Here is a 16,769-nt window from a genome sequence, read left to right as displayed (position 1 = left end):
GAAATGTTATAATTTTATAATATGTCATCATCTTCCTTAGAACATAGAAAAATGAGAAATGCCAGCCTCATATCCTTAATATGTTTATAGTGTGGTGAGGAACAGAAAAATATTACTGTAACATAATAAATATAATACCATAGCAATCTACCACCTCATAAGACCATAAAAGTGAACATTTCCTCAAGTTTGTAGTAGTAAATACACTAGGGGATAATATTCTAGGCAGAGGAAATAGCCTGACTTTATAGTATTAAGGTAGTTGTTCAGTTAAGATGACTGACATAATATTTCAAGAAGGGCTCACAAAAACTATAAACATATATTAAGGGAAAACCTACACCACTCCACTTACAGTGTGTGTCTGTGAGGGTGGAAGGACAACTTGATTGGCTTTGGGGTCAGCGGGGGCCTTCATGGAGCACACTGCAGTTGTGTCTGAGTGGGTCATGGAGACATAGCTTGGGAACTGTGCCTCAGCCCTGATGCCTTCCCTTCTCTCTGGTGCTGTTCCTGTTCTCTGCTTCCAAGCTGCCATAAACTAGCATGTTTGCACTGCCAACACTGATGTTTCAGTCTTTGAGCCAACTGACCATGCATTTCATCTCCCAAATCTATGACCCAAACGAAACCCCTTCTCTTTTAAGTTGTGAGTGTCAGACACAGCAATGGGCAAGCGGACTGATACAGAAAATGTGACACAGGATCTGGGTCACTGCTGGGACTGTGCCTGACGATGTGGTTTAGAAGCCATTGGAGCTGACTTGCGGGGAAGTTTGGAAAGGTCTGCTGTGCTGAAGGCAGCGCCTGAAGTGTGGTATTGGTGGGAGCTGAGATGACCAGAATGTGGACAATAAAGGCCAAGCACAGCAGGTTAAAGTTCCGAACAAGGAATTATTCACTGATAGACTACATGTCATATGTGTTATGCCCTGGCATAAAATTTGTCTATATTTTTCACATCACTGAGACTTTGAGGAAGAGCAAGATTAAAGGAAGTAGAGTGACTGATCTGCTGGAATAAATTCCAAGCCCACACAACATTCCACAACATTTAGGCTGTTGACTAGGTACTGTTAGATGCTTTTAGGCAGATAGATGGTGAGAATTGGGGTAAAAAAATACAACATACAATTTGTAAAAACTTAGATTTTTGGCCTAGAAGTAAAAGTTATATAAAGTTGAGGTCAGGGGAGCTGTGGCTGCTGAACAGATTAGTGCCATTAAAAAGAAACCAAGTACTTTTTCACAGGGATAAGAATGATGCTTTGAGTATATCTCACAAACCAGCACGATGACCTCCATTACAGGCTTAAGGCTGCAATAGTTTAAACTTCTTAGTTTAGAAGAGTCCCTAAGGACCCTGCCCAAAAGGGCCTCCTAGGGCATTGACTCACCAGGACTCACTTCACTCTTCATAGTCTTACAGACTTTCAGAGGCCACTACAGCGATGGCCCAGCATGACATCTCCATGAGATGCTGGTTTCACAGGCATGCAGAATGAGAGAGTGTGGGGTCAGGAAAGCTTCTACTCAGACATCAAAGGAAAGACTGGGAGATCAGGCAAGGAGGCTTTGAGAAGGCAGAGTGTGGAGTTGTAGAAATGAAGCCAAAGATGCTCAGAGATCTCATGAAGTCAGATATCAGGAATAGAAATATGGAATGTTCGCTACAGAAGCCTGCAGGCCATAAAAGAAGCCAGCCCAAGCCATAGGCCATATTGGCTGTAATGGGCCAGCCCACAGGTGTGGCGACACCCAAGACCTTTGGAACTCATATTTCTCCACAGTGTGTGCAGGATTCCAGATGAGAAGCTATTGGATTCAGTGTTTGTCCTTCTGGGTTTCAATCTTCTCTTAGCTGGTCTGGTTCTTTTCTGTGTCCACTTCCTCCCTTTTGGAAAGGGAATGTTTACACTCTGCCATTTTACCTTAGATTATGTAACTAGGGTTTTATTTTTACAGAGGTTCACAGCTAAGAGTTTGGCATGAGCTCCAGAAGAGACTTGGATCTGGATTTTTGAAAAGTGCTAACTTATTGGACTTTGGAGAAGGCATTGTTGTCTTTCTGCTTGCATGCAGAATAGGTATATTGTGGTAGGCAGAGCTGTGAACATGTTATTGTCTTTATTGGTAGCTCAAATATGAAGATGACTAGAGGTGGGATGTGGAAGGTAGGATGGAGTGAAAACAGGATTGGTTTTGATATCCGCCCAGGGGTTGGGGACCACACTTCTAGGTGTCTGGGTGCTACATGGAGTTTGGATTTGAGTCTATGTCTAGTTGCTCACCACTACTCTAGCATCTTCCCTGCACTATTTCCTGGCTAGGATAAATTAAGCATTTCTGTTCTGCCATGCCCTTCCACCACGTTGCTTCCTTCAAGCCAGCTTACCATGGACTGAATCCACCAAAACTGTATGTGAAATTTAAAATTTCTTGCTTGAGATTGTAGGCGTTACTTATTGGGTCCAGTAATGGTAAATGTGATTAATATCTAGTATAACATGGAATTTTAAGAAAGAATACAGAAAAGGCAGTTGCTGAATATCATATTTGAAACCAATTTTCCTGGAATTTTAAGGCCATAAACATGTTTGCAGTTCTGGGTTTGGGGTGTAGCTCAGTGGTAGAGCTCTTGCCTGGCCAGCACAATGCAATTCACAGTACAAAATACTACTACTCTTACTATTAATAATAATTTCAGTTTAAGTAGTTCATATGAGGGAAAGGGATTTGGAGAAAACTCACTTTTATGTAAGAAGCATGCTTTGGAGTCAAGAAATGATGAAGTATGCATAAAGCCCCAGTGACAGTTTCAATGCAGGACTAGGATGATGTAAATAAATCCATAGGAAGTAAAAGCCGTAGGACTAAATGGTTGTCTATATGTGGGGGAAGTGACTTAAAAAAGGAGGCTACAATTCTCATGTTCGTAATCTGGATGACTGAGTTATGGAACTATCAGGAAATACAGAGAAGGAGAATGAAGGAGTGTTTAATATGATTGAATTTGATGTTGAGGTATCCATAGGAAATATAGTTAAAGTCTCAGTGAACACTGGCAGACTAAAAATAAATTTTGAGATTCATAAACTATATAATAATAAAAATCATGAAAAATGCTAAGTTGAACTCAGTAAGAAAAAAACAAGATTTAAAAACAGGAGAATGATAGGTAAAATTCTAGGAAATATCAGAGTTTGGAATATTAAAGTAAAAAAATAAGATCCATGGGAAATATATTACTATAAGAAAAAGAAAAAGCAGGGAAATAAAATTTAGGAACAAATCATCTTTTTAATAAATGATACTAGGAGAAGGTGATACCCATATGCAAAAGAAAAAACTGAATTTGGGTCCCTACCTTACAAGTATGCAAAATTTGACTCTAAATGGATCATGGCATGTTGTAAGCTAAGACGCATAAAACTGTTAGAAAAAACATAGGCAGAAATCTTCATGACATTGGGTAAGGAAAAGGCTTAGAATAGCAAGAGAATGGTAACAAAAATATTAGATATGTTGTGTTGCATGCAAATTAAAAGTATGCTGCAAGTTGCACCATGAAGAAAGTGAAGAGACACCTCATAAATTGAAAAGCATGTGCAATTATTGGTCTCGCTTCTCCAGAAGGTCAACATTGAATCTTACCATTGAATTTGATTTGGTTCTTGTCCATTTTGATTTGCAACCAGAATCGGGGAAAGAATTAAGTTTGTGGATCAAGGTACTGCTGTATATCAAAAAGGAAATTGTACTAAAATATCTATAGAGTTCTTAAAATTTTAAAAATAAAACTCAGGTCAACTATAATAGGCAAATAATTTAAATATGTATATCCCCCAATATATGCATAAATGGCCAATAGGCACATGAAATGATATTCTCCATAATTAACTAAGGCAATTTAAAACTACAATGAGATACTGCTTCATACAAACTAGTAATAAAAATCTAATAAAATACAGAAAACAGTTAAGTGTTCTCAAGGAGTTAGAGAAATTGACACCTTTTGGAAAAGAGATATGAAGTTGCATATGACTCACAAATATATATCCAAGATAATTAAAAGTTTACACAGAAGTATTTAAATGAATAGTAGTGTTAATCATTATAGCTAAAAGAAGAGAAAACCCCAATGCTTATCAATTAACAAATAAATCAACTATGATATATAATAACATATGATATATATGTAATGAAAAATTACTCAGCAGAAAGGAATGGAGTGCTGCTAGATATCATGATATAGGTGAACCACAGAAAAAAATTATAAAAAGAAACCATCACCTAAGACCACACATAGTATTAATCAATTTACATGATATTTTAAGAATTGCGTGAATTGAGTGACAGAAATTACAATACTGCTTTCCAAAAGTTGAGAGTAGTGATAAGTACTCTGAGGAGAGGTGAGTGAGTCCTAAAAAGTATAGGCTTTCCTTTAGGGCAATAACTTAGTCTCCAATTATATAATAGGGATGGTTTCTATAACCTTACAAATATATTCTAAAATGCTAAACTGTGCACTGTAAAATAGAGAGGCTTCTGGTACTATTTGAATGATGTCCCAAAAGGTTGTTTCACAAAAGTAGATTCTATGTCTCGCAGTCCTTTTACTTCATCAGTGATACTGAATATGCTTTCTTTGTCAGGCTCAGCGTTCTCACGAAGGACACCGCTAAGCCCACTAGGGAGGGACTCCGCACAGAACAAGAGGCTTCAGGCAAGAGTATCTGCCATCTGCACTACCGTATTGTTTCAGTTCACATACCAGCTCTCTGAAGGCATAAAGTCAATTTTGGGTCTTCGTTTTCTCATGACAGCGTGGACACAATGTCATGGCTGATGGCGACTCACAATCTTGCCAACTGTCGAAGAAGAAAGGGCCTCTGCTAAGAAGAGCATCTAACCTGGGATTCAGAGCAGCATTTCAATCTTCTAAATCTGCAGGGGTTTCCAAAATCTCACCTAAACTCGCCTCAGATGTGCGCCCGATGGCCCAGGGTTCTTTAAAGTTAGAGAATTGCTTGTTCTGTTTGCAGAAAGTTGACAAAGGCCAACATATCTTGTGGCTCTTTGTAGGTGTCTAACGCAGAGACACGACAGAGCTCTGGGACGCAATGTAAACAAGGTTAACCCTGAAACTTCCCCTTTTTGGTTCCCAAACTAGTTTGATCGCTGTTTCACGTTGTCTGCTTAGTAAAAAGTGGTAAAATTCAGGCTGAGGGAAGTGTTTTGTCACAGAGGTGTAAACCGTTTCTTTCTTTCTCCTCAGAAAAGTCTGTGACTTGTTAAGGGCTGGAAATGAAATGTGAATGCCTGTTCTAGTATATAAATTACTGAGTGCCCTTGAGCAAGTTACTTGATCATTTTGAGTTGGTCAACGGAACTACAAAAGAGGAAAGTTCTAGACATGACTTCCACTTCCGGTTCCTATGATGACAGCATAAGAAATGCAAAGTGCTATAAACAGAGTTGTGCTCCACTTCTGATGGTTAGCTCATAACTGACGTACGCTCCTTGTTTCAGTTACCACATACCTCTATGTCTTGGTTGAGTGTGCATTTTAAACCATCAGCTTTAAAAGCAGAGTTGGGTGTGAGCGGAGCGCAGGGCCATTTTCCCTCGTAAAGTCTCAGCAGCTCACAGGTGAATTGATTTGGGCGCTCACTCTTACTGCTGTGACTCTTAGTACCGCCCATGGGCGGATACAAAAGTTATTACTTCTGTGTCTGAGTCATTTGGAGTTTTTAAGAGAAAATCTCTTCTCTATGAATGTCTTTAAGTCCAATCACCTTACAAAATGAAACAAAACAGTGAATTAGAATGTTCTTTTCATTTCCAGCCTTTTAAGAATAAAGCATCGTAAGAAATGCATTTTACTACAAATGTCTTAAGGCGATGAGATTAAAGGGGACGCTGGATCTAAACTTTACTGCACATGATTCCGTTAAAAAAAATAAAATAAATGCAAGCGAAACCCAAGCCTCAGGCTAGCAATCTGTAGCCACCTGCTGACCTTCGTCCAGGGTCGTGGGTGCGAGTCTAGAGTTGCCCAAAGACAGCTTTGTCTGCAAAGCCGAGCCAGAGACCTAGGTGAGCTAGGTGAGACGCAGTTTACTGAGGACTTGGGGGAACCGGTTCTTTTTATGGAAGGGCCAGCTCCGGGCCGGGCCTCCTCGCCTCTGCGGCGATGACGGGATTAATTTCTGTGTTCTAGCGGGGCGCTTGCAAGCGGTGTGTGAGGACGTGCTCTCACGTCAGCCCCGCGGCCGCTGCGCCCAGCGCACTCGGGCGTGTGCAAGCGCAGCGAGCCGCGAGTCGGGCGGGCGCCCTGCGGAGGCGCCAGCCCGTCCCCTCCCCGTCCCCGTCCCCGGAGCCGCTCCTGCGGAACGCTCCCTCTCGGCGCAGTGGGGCTGCCGCAGCCTCCCTAGTTCTCTCGGCGGCGCCCCCACCCCACCCCGAGCCCGCGGGACGCCCGAGCTCGCTGCCTCCCCCCGGCCGCGGCTCCCGAGAGCGGCGCACCTGCCCGCCCGCCCGCCCGCCCGCGCTGACATCACCGCCCCGCCCGACCGCCGGTCCCCGCGCAGAGGCTGCTCGCCGGCGCGGACGGAGCGGGCACCCGGCGCCAGCATGAGGCTGAGCCCCGCACACTACCTGCTGCCGCTGCTGCCGCTGCTGCCCGCGCTGGTGCTCGGCGCCAGGTGAGTCCCGGGGCGGGCAGGGCCTGCGGTCCGGGACCCGGCGGGGCGGAGCTGACGGCGGAGTCAGCCTCGCCCCGGGAAGGGCCGGGCGCGCTCCGCGGAGCGAGCGGAGGACGGGGCCGCAGCCCCGGGAGGGGCGAGCTGAACGCGCGCTGCCCGAGGACCGAGCCGCCTCCCTGCCCAGAGCCCGACTCTAAGCACGGGAACCGGAGGGGACGGAAGACGGTGCCAGAAGGGGCCAAAGACGCGCAAAAGTTCGGGCTCGGGCTCGGGCTGGTCTGCCGTCCGCAGCAGGCTCAGGGCAGGGCACTGCATCGGGCTGGGCTGTGAGTGGGTCGGAGGGAGAGGACAGAAGGAAGTCCGAAGACACGCATCCAGGAGCCCGGCTCCCGAACGGTCGGGCACTGTGCTCTGGCCCTGGCCAGAGGCGGCTTGAGGCGCCTCACAGAGGGGCTCTTCTTAGGGCAGAGTTAAAATGCTCTGATTAACGAGAGCTCTGGGACCCGAGTGGGCCATGGGTTTGCTTTCCTCTCCCACAAGAGTGGACTGTCTTGTTGCCCAGGCAGTCTTTACTCGGCGCGACCTTAGTTAGCATCATATTGGCAGCAACTTCTTTCCCTTGGCTGCTGGAAAATAAAATAACCCACACAGGATGGAGATTCTTTCAAATCTAAATGAATAGAAACACTGTCTGGTTGTGCGTCTGAAGGAAACAGAGAGGCGAGAGATAGAATTATGTGTGATCCCGAAATGGAGAAAGATACTTTTTATCTCTTAAGAACCTAGATGATAAAATTCTTCAGTCCATTTCTCATGTCCACACCTTCTTTCAGGCCTGTCTAACCAGACTTTCCTTTTTGCTTAGGAACAGTTTTATTTAGCCCTTATAATGGATTTAGTCTTCTTTTGTCCATGTGGCACAGCTAACTTTTCCAGGCTAAATAGAATTTGAGTTTTATGCACTCTAAGGTTTGCTTGCTACTTCAGGTCATAAATGCACATGGTTTTGAAGAAAGCCAGTGCTTTGCGTTATTATCATAACTTGTTCCTAGTAGAGCCCACTTAAAAATATGCAGTTAGCTCTAAGCTGACCAATACAAATTATGCCTCATGGTTATTCTTGGTATTCTTGCCGTTCGCTCTCATGCTGTGGTTTGATGTTTACTTGTGGAATCTTCCAGAGAAAGGAAATTTTCAAAGTTTATACACTTAAAAAGATAGCAGTCAGCATGTCCATAGAATAGTAAATATTTGAGCAGTGGAAACACACACCAAAGCGATTTTAGAGAGAGTGCAAGTTTTTGAAGTTCCAAAAGTATAGTTACTTTTGAAAGATGCTAGGATTTAAGTGACTGAAAGACTTGCACACTCTCAGCCTTCCAAAGTTTCCTCAGTTATGTAAGACAGAGGTCGCCTTTTCCCTCTTTTTGAAAGTGTTAATTTCTGTGAGGATAAATTTACTTAATAAAAGTCAACATATTTCCTACAGAAATTAAAATAGTGATTCCTACTTCTCTTTAGATCTGACACTTCCTCAGTGTTGGTTATTTAAGCAAACTATGATGGATCTTTAAGTTCATAATGAAAAAGCATGCTGGGCTTAAAAAATGACATTTTCACAAACAGTACCATAGATGATTGCTCTGATTTCTCCTGGACTTTATTATGCTAGATATTCAGATTACCTTGTGACTGAACAGGCGGGAAATGAGCGTGGCACTATCAATGTATCGCTTTACAGGAAGAGAATGTGTTTCCAAGGAAGTTAGCAGAAGGCCCTTCTCTGCGAGGTTTAAGGGTTTGCACGGGTGCGGGAGTAATGCACAGGTTAAAAGGCAAGCTGAATAGCTTTTGGCAGCAGTTGCCTGAGGAGGAGTGCGCTTATTGTCCTGCTGGGAAAGAGGCCTAGCTCTGCCACAGCCACCTGTGACTGGGGTTTTCTGGCCAAAGACTTCTGTTCACTTAGTTTCTCAGCCAGGGTTCCAATCTGTGAAGCAGATGGCAATTCCCATGGTTCAGCAACACCGAGGGTGTCAGTGGAGGTTGGGTGATGCTAGTTTTTCCCATACCCTTTGGGGAATGGCAAGGCTTCTACTATCACTTTCTGCCTAACGTGTTGAGAAAGTGGAGCAGAGACTCTGGGTGCAAAAGCACATTGGCTTCATCATCTCTCTCTGAGTATAACTCCCTGCGGCTTTGCTGTGTTGTTCCCAATAGGGCTACCGTTCATTTTTCTTTTAAAGTAAAGCTAGGAGTTCACTAAAGCCAGTGCTGCAGTTGGAGAGATCCCATTCCCATTCTAGCTGCAAGGATAAAAGTTGAAGGCAGTTCTCCCTTTTAAATAGGAATATTTGAATTGCTTTCTGTGTCTTCCTCCTCCTTTCCTATTCCATAGCAACTTTAGACACAGAAATACAAAGAAACCCCATAATTTCATTAGAGTGAACAAAGCCAGTGCCCACCCAGTAAAGTTACTTTATCCCTCACTCCTAAAAGCTAAATGTTCACCTTCAACAACAGCCATTTTTTCTGGTTTCTTTTTTTTTTTCCTGGTAAACACGATAGAAGCATGGAGAGCTGTTTAATTTCCTGGCATATTGTGTCTCTTGTTTAGAAAGTACATACAAATTCAAGAAGTTTAAGTTAATGATATGAATAATGTAGCTAATACAGAGACCCATTTAAACTCTTCACAAATAAACGTGGTCAAAGAAAGCAAACAAATGTGTTGGTTTAATAGCTTCAGAGTAGAATGCATGTACTTTTTAAATAGCTTCATTTTGTAGAAGTATTAAATTGCTATTCCAAAGCAGCCAGTAATTCACTTCAGAAAGGAGTAGTGTAGGTACTGAAAGGAAAGGTAGGGTGGAAAATTCTTTAGAAGTTCTCGGTAGAAAGGACGTCGTGGAGGGCTGAAGGAGGCTTACGCTTTAGTCTGCTAAACCTCTGTCCCTTTGTGCTGTGGTGATCCTCTTGATGCCTTTGGATTGTTAGGTTTTAAATGCCTCACTGGGGAGAGAGACATGGCAGGGAGGAACGCACGTCTACTGACTTCTTGCTTCTCCATCAAACAAGAGCTTTGAGCAGATAGTGTGCGATAGTCCTCCCAACAGGGCTGCTCGGAGGTCTCCCCTGGGTAGTGCCGCATGTTTACTTTCCATCTATTTTTAGGTGATGCTGTGTATGAGGGACCTTCAGGCTTCTATTTGTTGGGTTCTTTACTGTAACCTCAGGATTGAGTTCAGGAAAAGATGAGCACAGCAGGCACGTGATAAATCTTATTTTTTGCTTTTTGAGACAAAGTTTCTCTGTGTACCTGGAAGACCTCAAACTCACTGCCTTCCTACCTTAGCCTCCTAAGTAGCTGGGATTAGAGCTATATGGTGCCATGCCCAGATTCACACACAAAATATGGTAATGGAAATAAATTTGATGTCGGGAACAGTTTTGCTTGAATCCCCTTGAAGTAGCCTAGTAAAGCCACGTAAGTCTACTGCACATGTGACCCTGCCTAGATTCTTTTATTCGTGGAAAAATCATACCATTCTGTGTGAATATTTAGAGAAATAACTTTCCCAAGAAGATAAAAAATAATACTGCAACAATTGAAGTTTCAATTCTAGACCTAACTTGCCTATTTCCAATAGTACTGGTAGTTGTTACAATGACTTACTTGGGCATTATCTTTGGAGATTAAATTTCCTCTACATCTAATGATAGGATGACCTCAAACATTTATGTTTGGGTGTACAGTGTCCTGAACCAAATTCCATGTGATTGAAAGGAATAGCTTGACTTTCCAACCAGGGAACAAAAATTGCTGAAATCCCTGAGGAGTGCATGCAGAGATATCTTCTCACGTGTACTTAGACACTGTGTGTACCTACTTTTAAAGGACTTCAAGACAATTTTTCACAATTACTTCAATACACAAGGCTAATACACAGGGCTAAATCATTTATATAACTTTAACCTAATTAAATAAGCATTGCTTACAATTATGTTTTTTCACTAAGGAATTCAAAACTCCATGTGAATCCAACTTCATCCCTTTAGAGATGTCAGTGATATTTGTTATCACACAATGATTGTATGAGAAATCAGTCAGTTATTACTGAGGCATGAGGATGATAAACAATATAGATTATGTACAAACACATTGCTCCAGAACTAGACATATAAACAAGTGATATATTAGTCAAAATTTGGTAGCAACAAAGTTCTGAGTGTGAAGAAGGGAAAAATTGGATAATGCCAATTAAGTTCAATAAATTTTATCTTCTACTTTCTAAGAGATGAATGACACACTGCAGTCAGTATGAATGTTATGTTGCAATTCTTAGCTGTATGAGGTAAGGGAAATTTTTTGTCTTCTTGATTCAGGCTTCCCATAGACAAAACAATATGATGTACAGAACCCACTTCATAAGGTTGTAGTAAAGACTGAATGAGTTAATTTATGAAAAAGTATAGCATATTCTGTGGAATACAAGAAATACTCAACAGGGGTTACCTGCACCCCTATTACTGTGTTGTTATCATTTTTATGAAATCTTTGATTCTGTGATTGATCTGGACATAGAGAGGAAATTGAATGGAAATTGATAGAATGAGGCCAAATAAACGAAAGCATAGCTATCATTTAAAAAGAGGGGGAAGACAGAAGAGGGAGCAGGAGGTGTAATGAAGGTCACTGGGTCCGTTGGCCGGGTCTTCTCCATAGCACTTTGGTGGCATAGCTCCTGCACGGTGCCTTTTTTTTTTGTGAAGGTCATGAAAAGTAGAGATATTTAATTTAATCACATAGACTGTGATTTAGCACAAAAGTGTATATTTAGCTACTTGTGTTCCTATTTAAAATGCAATTGCATTTACACTGTAGAAATCATATCAAATCAAAGCCAGCAGGATGAGCACAGGTCTTAGTGAATACATAAGAAGGTTGTTTTCTCACTACACAGAGAATCGACTTATAAGTTTCTCCAAATTTATTTTCTATTTGTTTATTGGTTTCATCATCTATTATTGATCCCTAAATATAAACATCTTCTGAAAAATTAAGGGAAGAAGATACAAGCATGAGACCTTTTTCTACTATGAAAAACAATTTGAGCACCACTGTTGTAGAAGCCCAGGCATTTTATGTCTTAAGAATCATCATATGAAGGGGACCTTTTTCTAAGATAGTTTGTCAAACAGCTTTAGTGATCATCTGGTTTCAACTAGTAAGCATATGATACCATAAACTTTTCATTGTTATGCTGTGAAAATATGCATATTTTGTTCCCACAGATTTATGTTTGTGAATGTGTGCGTTTCACAAGCCAACAGAGAGGACCATAGAACAGGTGTTATTTATGGCTAAGAGGAAATAAATGGTTACAAATCGTGAAAAGTTTGCATCAGAGGGAAAGCATATGTTTACTTAAACTTATTAGAGCTTTTCTTCATGCTGGTAGAAGGCAGAGAAATGTTGAAAGTGAACCGCTGCATTCAGGCACAAGCTGAAGGTCAACCAAATAATCAGTGGGCTCTGTGAATGCCTTTGTAAACGCTAGGAGACGCCGTTATACCACGGGGGGTGACTGCACTGAAATTATGCCTGACTTTTTGGTGTTGCTCCCGAGTGCTTTAATTCTTCAAGTGCACTTTAAAGAGTCTACTATTGGGAAGCATGCTGTGGATATAAGGTTCGTCTGAAGTCCTACATTGTAGAAGTGGAAAAACTGAGACTCACAGTGGTTAAGACTTATCTAAGACCAAGATGGAAACTAAAACTAGAACACAAAGCTTTCAACCATAACCTTCTTGTTTTTTTATGTGACGTGTCTTTTCTGTCATTAAGTATCCATAAAGAGTTGATCCTTACAATGCATAGGGAGTTACAGCAGTGAGGAGGTAAACACCATTTGCCAACCAGGATTAAGTTGATTTTTGAAAACTTAGTTGCTCTAAAAAAAAGATTGTAGGTCATTTTCCAAGCCAACAGCAGAGTTATTAATGAGTTCTCATCATCACACACAATTTGCCTTTCAAAAGACACATTTGAATTGCTTCCTGTTGGCCTCTCAGTTGTATTAGGAAGTGCTGTTTTTGTTGCCCTTGAGATCTAATCACTGGAACTACTTCCTGTTAATGTAGTTCCTGACACTCACTGTACATCCCTCTCCTGCTAAATCTTTGCAGAATCTGTGTTGCTCGGTGTGCAGCTACTACTGTCTTGGAAAGATGCGTTCCCAAAGGCTTTTGTATCCACATTTAGTACAAGACAACGTTCGATTTTGTGTGGTTCCCATTTCTCTACACTTTCATCATACCTTATGTTCGGTTTATAGCTCGATCTCATCTTTTGAGTCCAGTGGTTACATATTTTCTCCTATCCACATATATCACAAATGTTTTCTTTGGATAGGTTTCCGAACAGGCAGAGACTTAAATATCACATCTCAGAAATATAAATTAATAATGTCTAAACATTAGGACCATTATGGTGGCAGAAAACTTGTATTTTGCAATTCTGGAGGGAGAACACCCTCAACCTACGAGCTACACCTCCTCCTAACACATTTAAGTTGCATTTTGGTATCTCACACATGGCTGTAGCTTATATTCCCCCAGTAAATGCTAAGACATTCTAGTTTTACCATATATAGACTACTATTTAATCTGTCAATTTTCTATAACACTTCTCTAGCAATTAAATAATTTAAAACAAATTTTTTTTGCATTAACTTAAAATTGTAGATTAGCATAACCAAAATTGTAAAATTATGGTTTATTTTCTGTTAAAATTCTGGCCTGGGGGAAGAAGACATGAATACCTTTTCTAACGACCTGAAACATTGTCCACTTGTGGGACACGATGCATTTTTGGGAGCATTTTAGAGGAGTAAATGCTGTGTTCTAAACTTTAATCTATGTTGATAACTTAATAACTGAAGGTTATAGGCACATGCCCTCTCATCTTCAGCTTTCTCTTTTTCCCTTTCCCTTTTGACTAGATAACAGTGGGACCGAAAGTGTACAATGACTTACTGCCCTTCTGAGTGATGCTTTCAATTGAATTAAGAAATTAGTGAAGGCCAGAGTAGTTTCATTCACATCTGCTATAAAGATGTCACTTCCCATAACCTCTCTCTGTCTCCTCTAAAGATTATGACAGTTTATAATTTCCTTCCTTTCATACTCAGACACAAAGCATGTCTCTAGCATCCAGAAGCACTTGCTGATAAGTAGCTGGTTAACAATATGGAGGAAGAGGGGGAGGCTGGAGGTTACCAAAGATTTTGCCCCATCGCAGAGGTTAAATCCTAAGATTATGCAAACAGTAGAGACCTGGAATGACATGATTTAGAAATGCCATTCAACATCTTCTCACCATATTTTTCTCCTCAGTAGGAAAGTGAGAACAGTGCTTCCCTCATAAATTTCTAAGGAGCTATAATTAAGCTAATGTATATAAAGTATAATGTCCAGTGCAAAGAAACATAACTGTGTATTTCCATTCGTGTAAGGTTGCAGGGATTAAATAGGATTTAACCTGCCAGACTACTTGCATTTTGGGAAGAGCAATCCTTTATAACAAGTCATTTCACACAGTTAGCCACAATTAGTGAAGAGAGTTTTGGAGGCCCTTCCTATCCCCTTTCATTAAAGATGAAATAAGTGAATAGAAATGATATTTTTCCTTCAAGTACATGCAGACACCTGGGCCAACTGTGGAAGCTGATTCACTAATATCGCAACCCAGCCCTGTTATGGACTCTTAGGAAAACACCTGTTTTATCCTCAAGAACAAAAGAAAGAATGCAGCATCACCTGATGCATTTTGGGTCTGAAAGCTTCAAATTGTGTTCATACTATGATTGAAAATTAAAATTATAGTCATTAAAATTACATTCCCATAATATTACATTACTAACTTTAAAGAAGACTCGTTGTTCAAGTCTAATCCCAAAATGCAAAATTGAGAGATCCATCGTAACTAGGACAGCATAAACACTGACTAGCTCTTGGCATGTTCGGGGTCCAGGACCCTTTAGTTAGGTTCTCCGGAAACTGGTAAGGGGGGTCATGACCACCCACGCAGAGTGGCCCAGAAGAAGGGCTCATGGGGTGAGGGAAGGGAGTGTCAGCAGGCACAGGAGCCCCGAGTGCTGCGTGCTTGCAAAGTGATGGTGAGAGTGGAAAGAAAAGTTCCCTATCAGTAGCCTTCCTGCTTTTTGTTGTATAGTTTCCTTTTTCTAATGCCCACAGTCATTCATTGCTGATCTTTCCTGTAAACTGAGATTTTGGCATTGGGCTGAAATCTGTGAAAAATTGCAGTGGCATGCTGGCAAGAAGCAGATGTGGTTGAAGAAACTTGATGTTGTGGAGAACATGTAGCATTTTCCTTCAGACACCACAGAGAGAAATGCAAGTCCTTCCACAAAGAAGGAATTCACTTAAACATGGGGGAAATCATTCTGTTCCAGGCATTACGGTTAAGAAGGACACTATATATTGAGTAGGTTTTGCATTTTTTGCATATATCTGTATGTCAATTGTGCGTTTATGGGACTGTAACTGAGAGTTTCAACCAACACATTGAGGATGGAAGATGTTCCTGGAATGTGCTCGCCACTTAGTTTCTGTCACTTACACACGTGTCTTGTGAGTACTTTGTATTTATGCACAGTTTAATCACGGAGAGACCTGAGGTTTGAACACATTAAATAACTACCGATATTTACCACCTGGAAAGTGATCAGATCTCAAGCCAGCGTTCTGAAGATGGCTTTGTGAATAAAACCAAATGGCTGCTTATACACTCTAATCTGTGTATGAAGGCACACAGGAAAAAAAAAACGAACTATCATACCAGTAAGAATGATGAACTAAATCACATGGGGAAAAAAGTGTATGTTTGCATGAGATGGGTCAGAGGATATTAAAAAATTCTTAAAATAAATCCTACAGTCTGAAGACCAGCCAAAGTAAGGCTTTTATTATCGACACAAATTTTGTTGGCTAAGCCCATCATTCCTATGTAGAACATTTGTATGTCATTAGAGCAGTGTTTCTCAAAATATACTCCTCAATGCTTCCAAATGAGAATATCCCAGGTTGCTTCTTACAATGACAGAGTTCAGACCCTGTGCTAATACATTAGGTTAGATTCACTGAAAAAGAGGCCAGTGAGTACTGATTTCGATGTGGGACTTGTGGGTTTTCTGTGTGTATAAAAAGCTTGCAAACCACTGTTCCAGTATTTGATAACTAGAGAGTCTAGAATACTTTGACTTCTTTCTCATTTATTCAATGGGAAGTTGCCTGTGAACTCAGGAAGATGTGAATTTGGCACACAAAAAAAGAACAAAAACCAAAAATCACACCTACTTTCACCTGTACATAAATACATCTAATAAGTGAGCATCTTGTTTGACACCGAGCTGAGTTTATCAGTCATGTTACACGAAAGCAATCCCCTGCCACATGTCACTTATGGGAAAGGGCTGAGAGAGTGTGCATCATGTCCATGACTCTCATGACATAAAGTGTGCCCTTTAGGAAACAGGTGTGATCAAGGTGATGTCCCTCAAGTGCCCAAGTGGAATGGAAACTTAACTTCAGGAACCCTAGCTGTCCTAACTCCAAATGCATAATAGCAAAGAAGCAGTGAAAACCATGACCCACGCCTGAGGCCATAGAACAGCTTGTGGCATTTTATTTGGGCAGGAAACATGAGTTTTCAGACAACTGGAAGTAATACTTAGCTTGTTGAAAACAAAAGTTTTAATCATCTCCCTCCCCCCCCCTTTTTTTTTCCCCAGGATGTTGAAAACAATCTTGGGGAATAAATTTACTGAATTAAATAGAAAGTGCAACTGTATTGTCTCTAATTCTTCACTGTTCTTTCTGTCTAGAGAATCAGTTAGTTTTAAAGTAAACAAGAAAAGAATAAAAAGATAATATCAGCTAAATAGTAGCAACTGTGCAATAATTAGCTTTAACCAACTCAGTCCTCACAATAAATTTCGGAGGTGGCTCCTGGCTGTCATCAGAGCTGTGGGATCCAAG

The 16,769-nt window shown here is 41.1% G+C and overlaps 1 protein-coding gene across 6 annotated transcripts in view; it reads left to right on the top strand.

The window, feature by feature from the left end:
• Positions 1-6,554: 6,554 nt before the first annotated feature.
• The window catches only part of Luzp2 (leucine zipper protein 2), a 430,463-nt gene continuing 420,248 nt past the window's right edge, over positions 6,555-16,769 (top strand). For 3 of the 6 annotated variants that reach the window (XM_087211524.1, XM_087211525.1, XM_087211523.1), the window contains exon 1: positions 6,559-6,710. In XM_087211524.1, the coding sequence (XP_087067650.1) occupies positions 6,640-6,710 (71 nt within the window). In that variant the 5' untranslated portion in view covers positions 6,559-6,639. Of the gene's footprint in view, positions 6,711-16,769 lie in introns of all 6 variants that reach the window. The other 3 variants (XM_087211522.1, XM_004851570.4, XM_087211526.1) reach the window with 3 other exon arrangements.

The sequence above is a fragment of the Heterocephalus glaber genome, unplaced genomic scaffold, assembly GCF_053883595.1.
Source record: "Heterocephalus glaber isolate CG9 unplaced genomic scaffold, H.glaber_assembly_v1.0 deba00001428, whole genome shotgun sequence".
Taxonomy (NCBI): domain Eukaryota; kingdom Metazoa; phylum Chordata; class Mammalia; order Rodentia; family Bathyergidae; genus Heterocephalus; species Heterocephalus glaber.
Note: the sequence above shows the minus strand (reverse complement) of the source record. Positions and strands in the feature narration are given on the sequence as shown.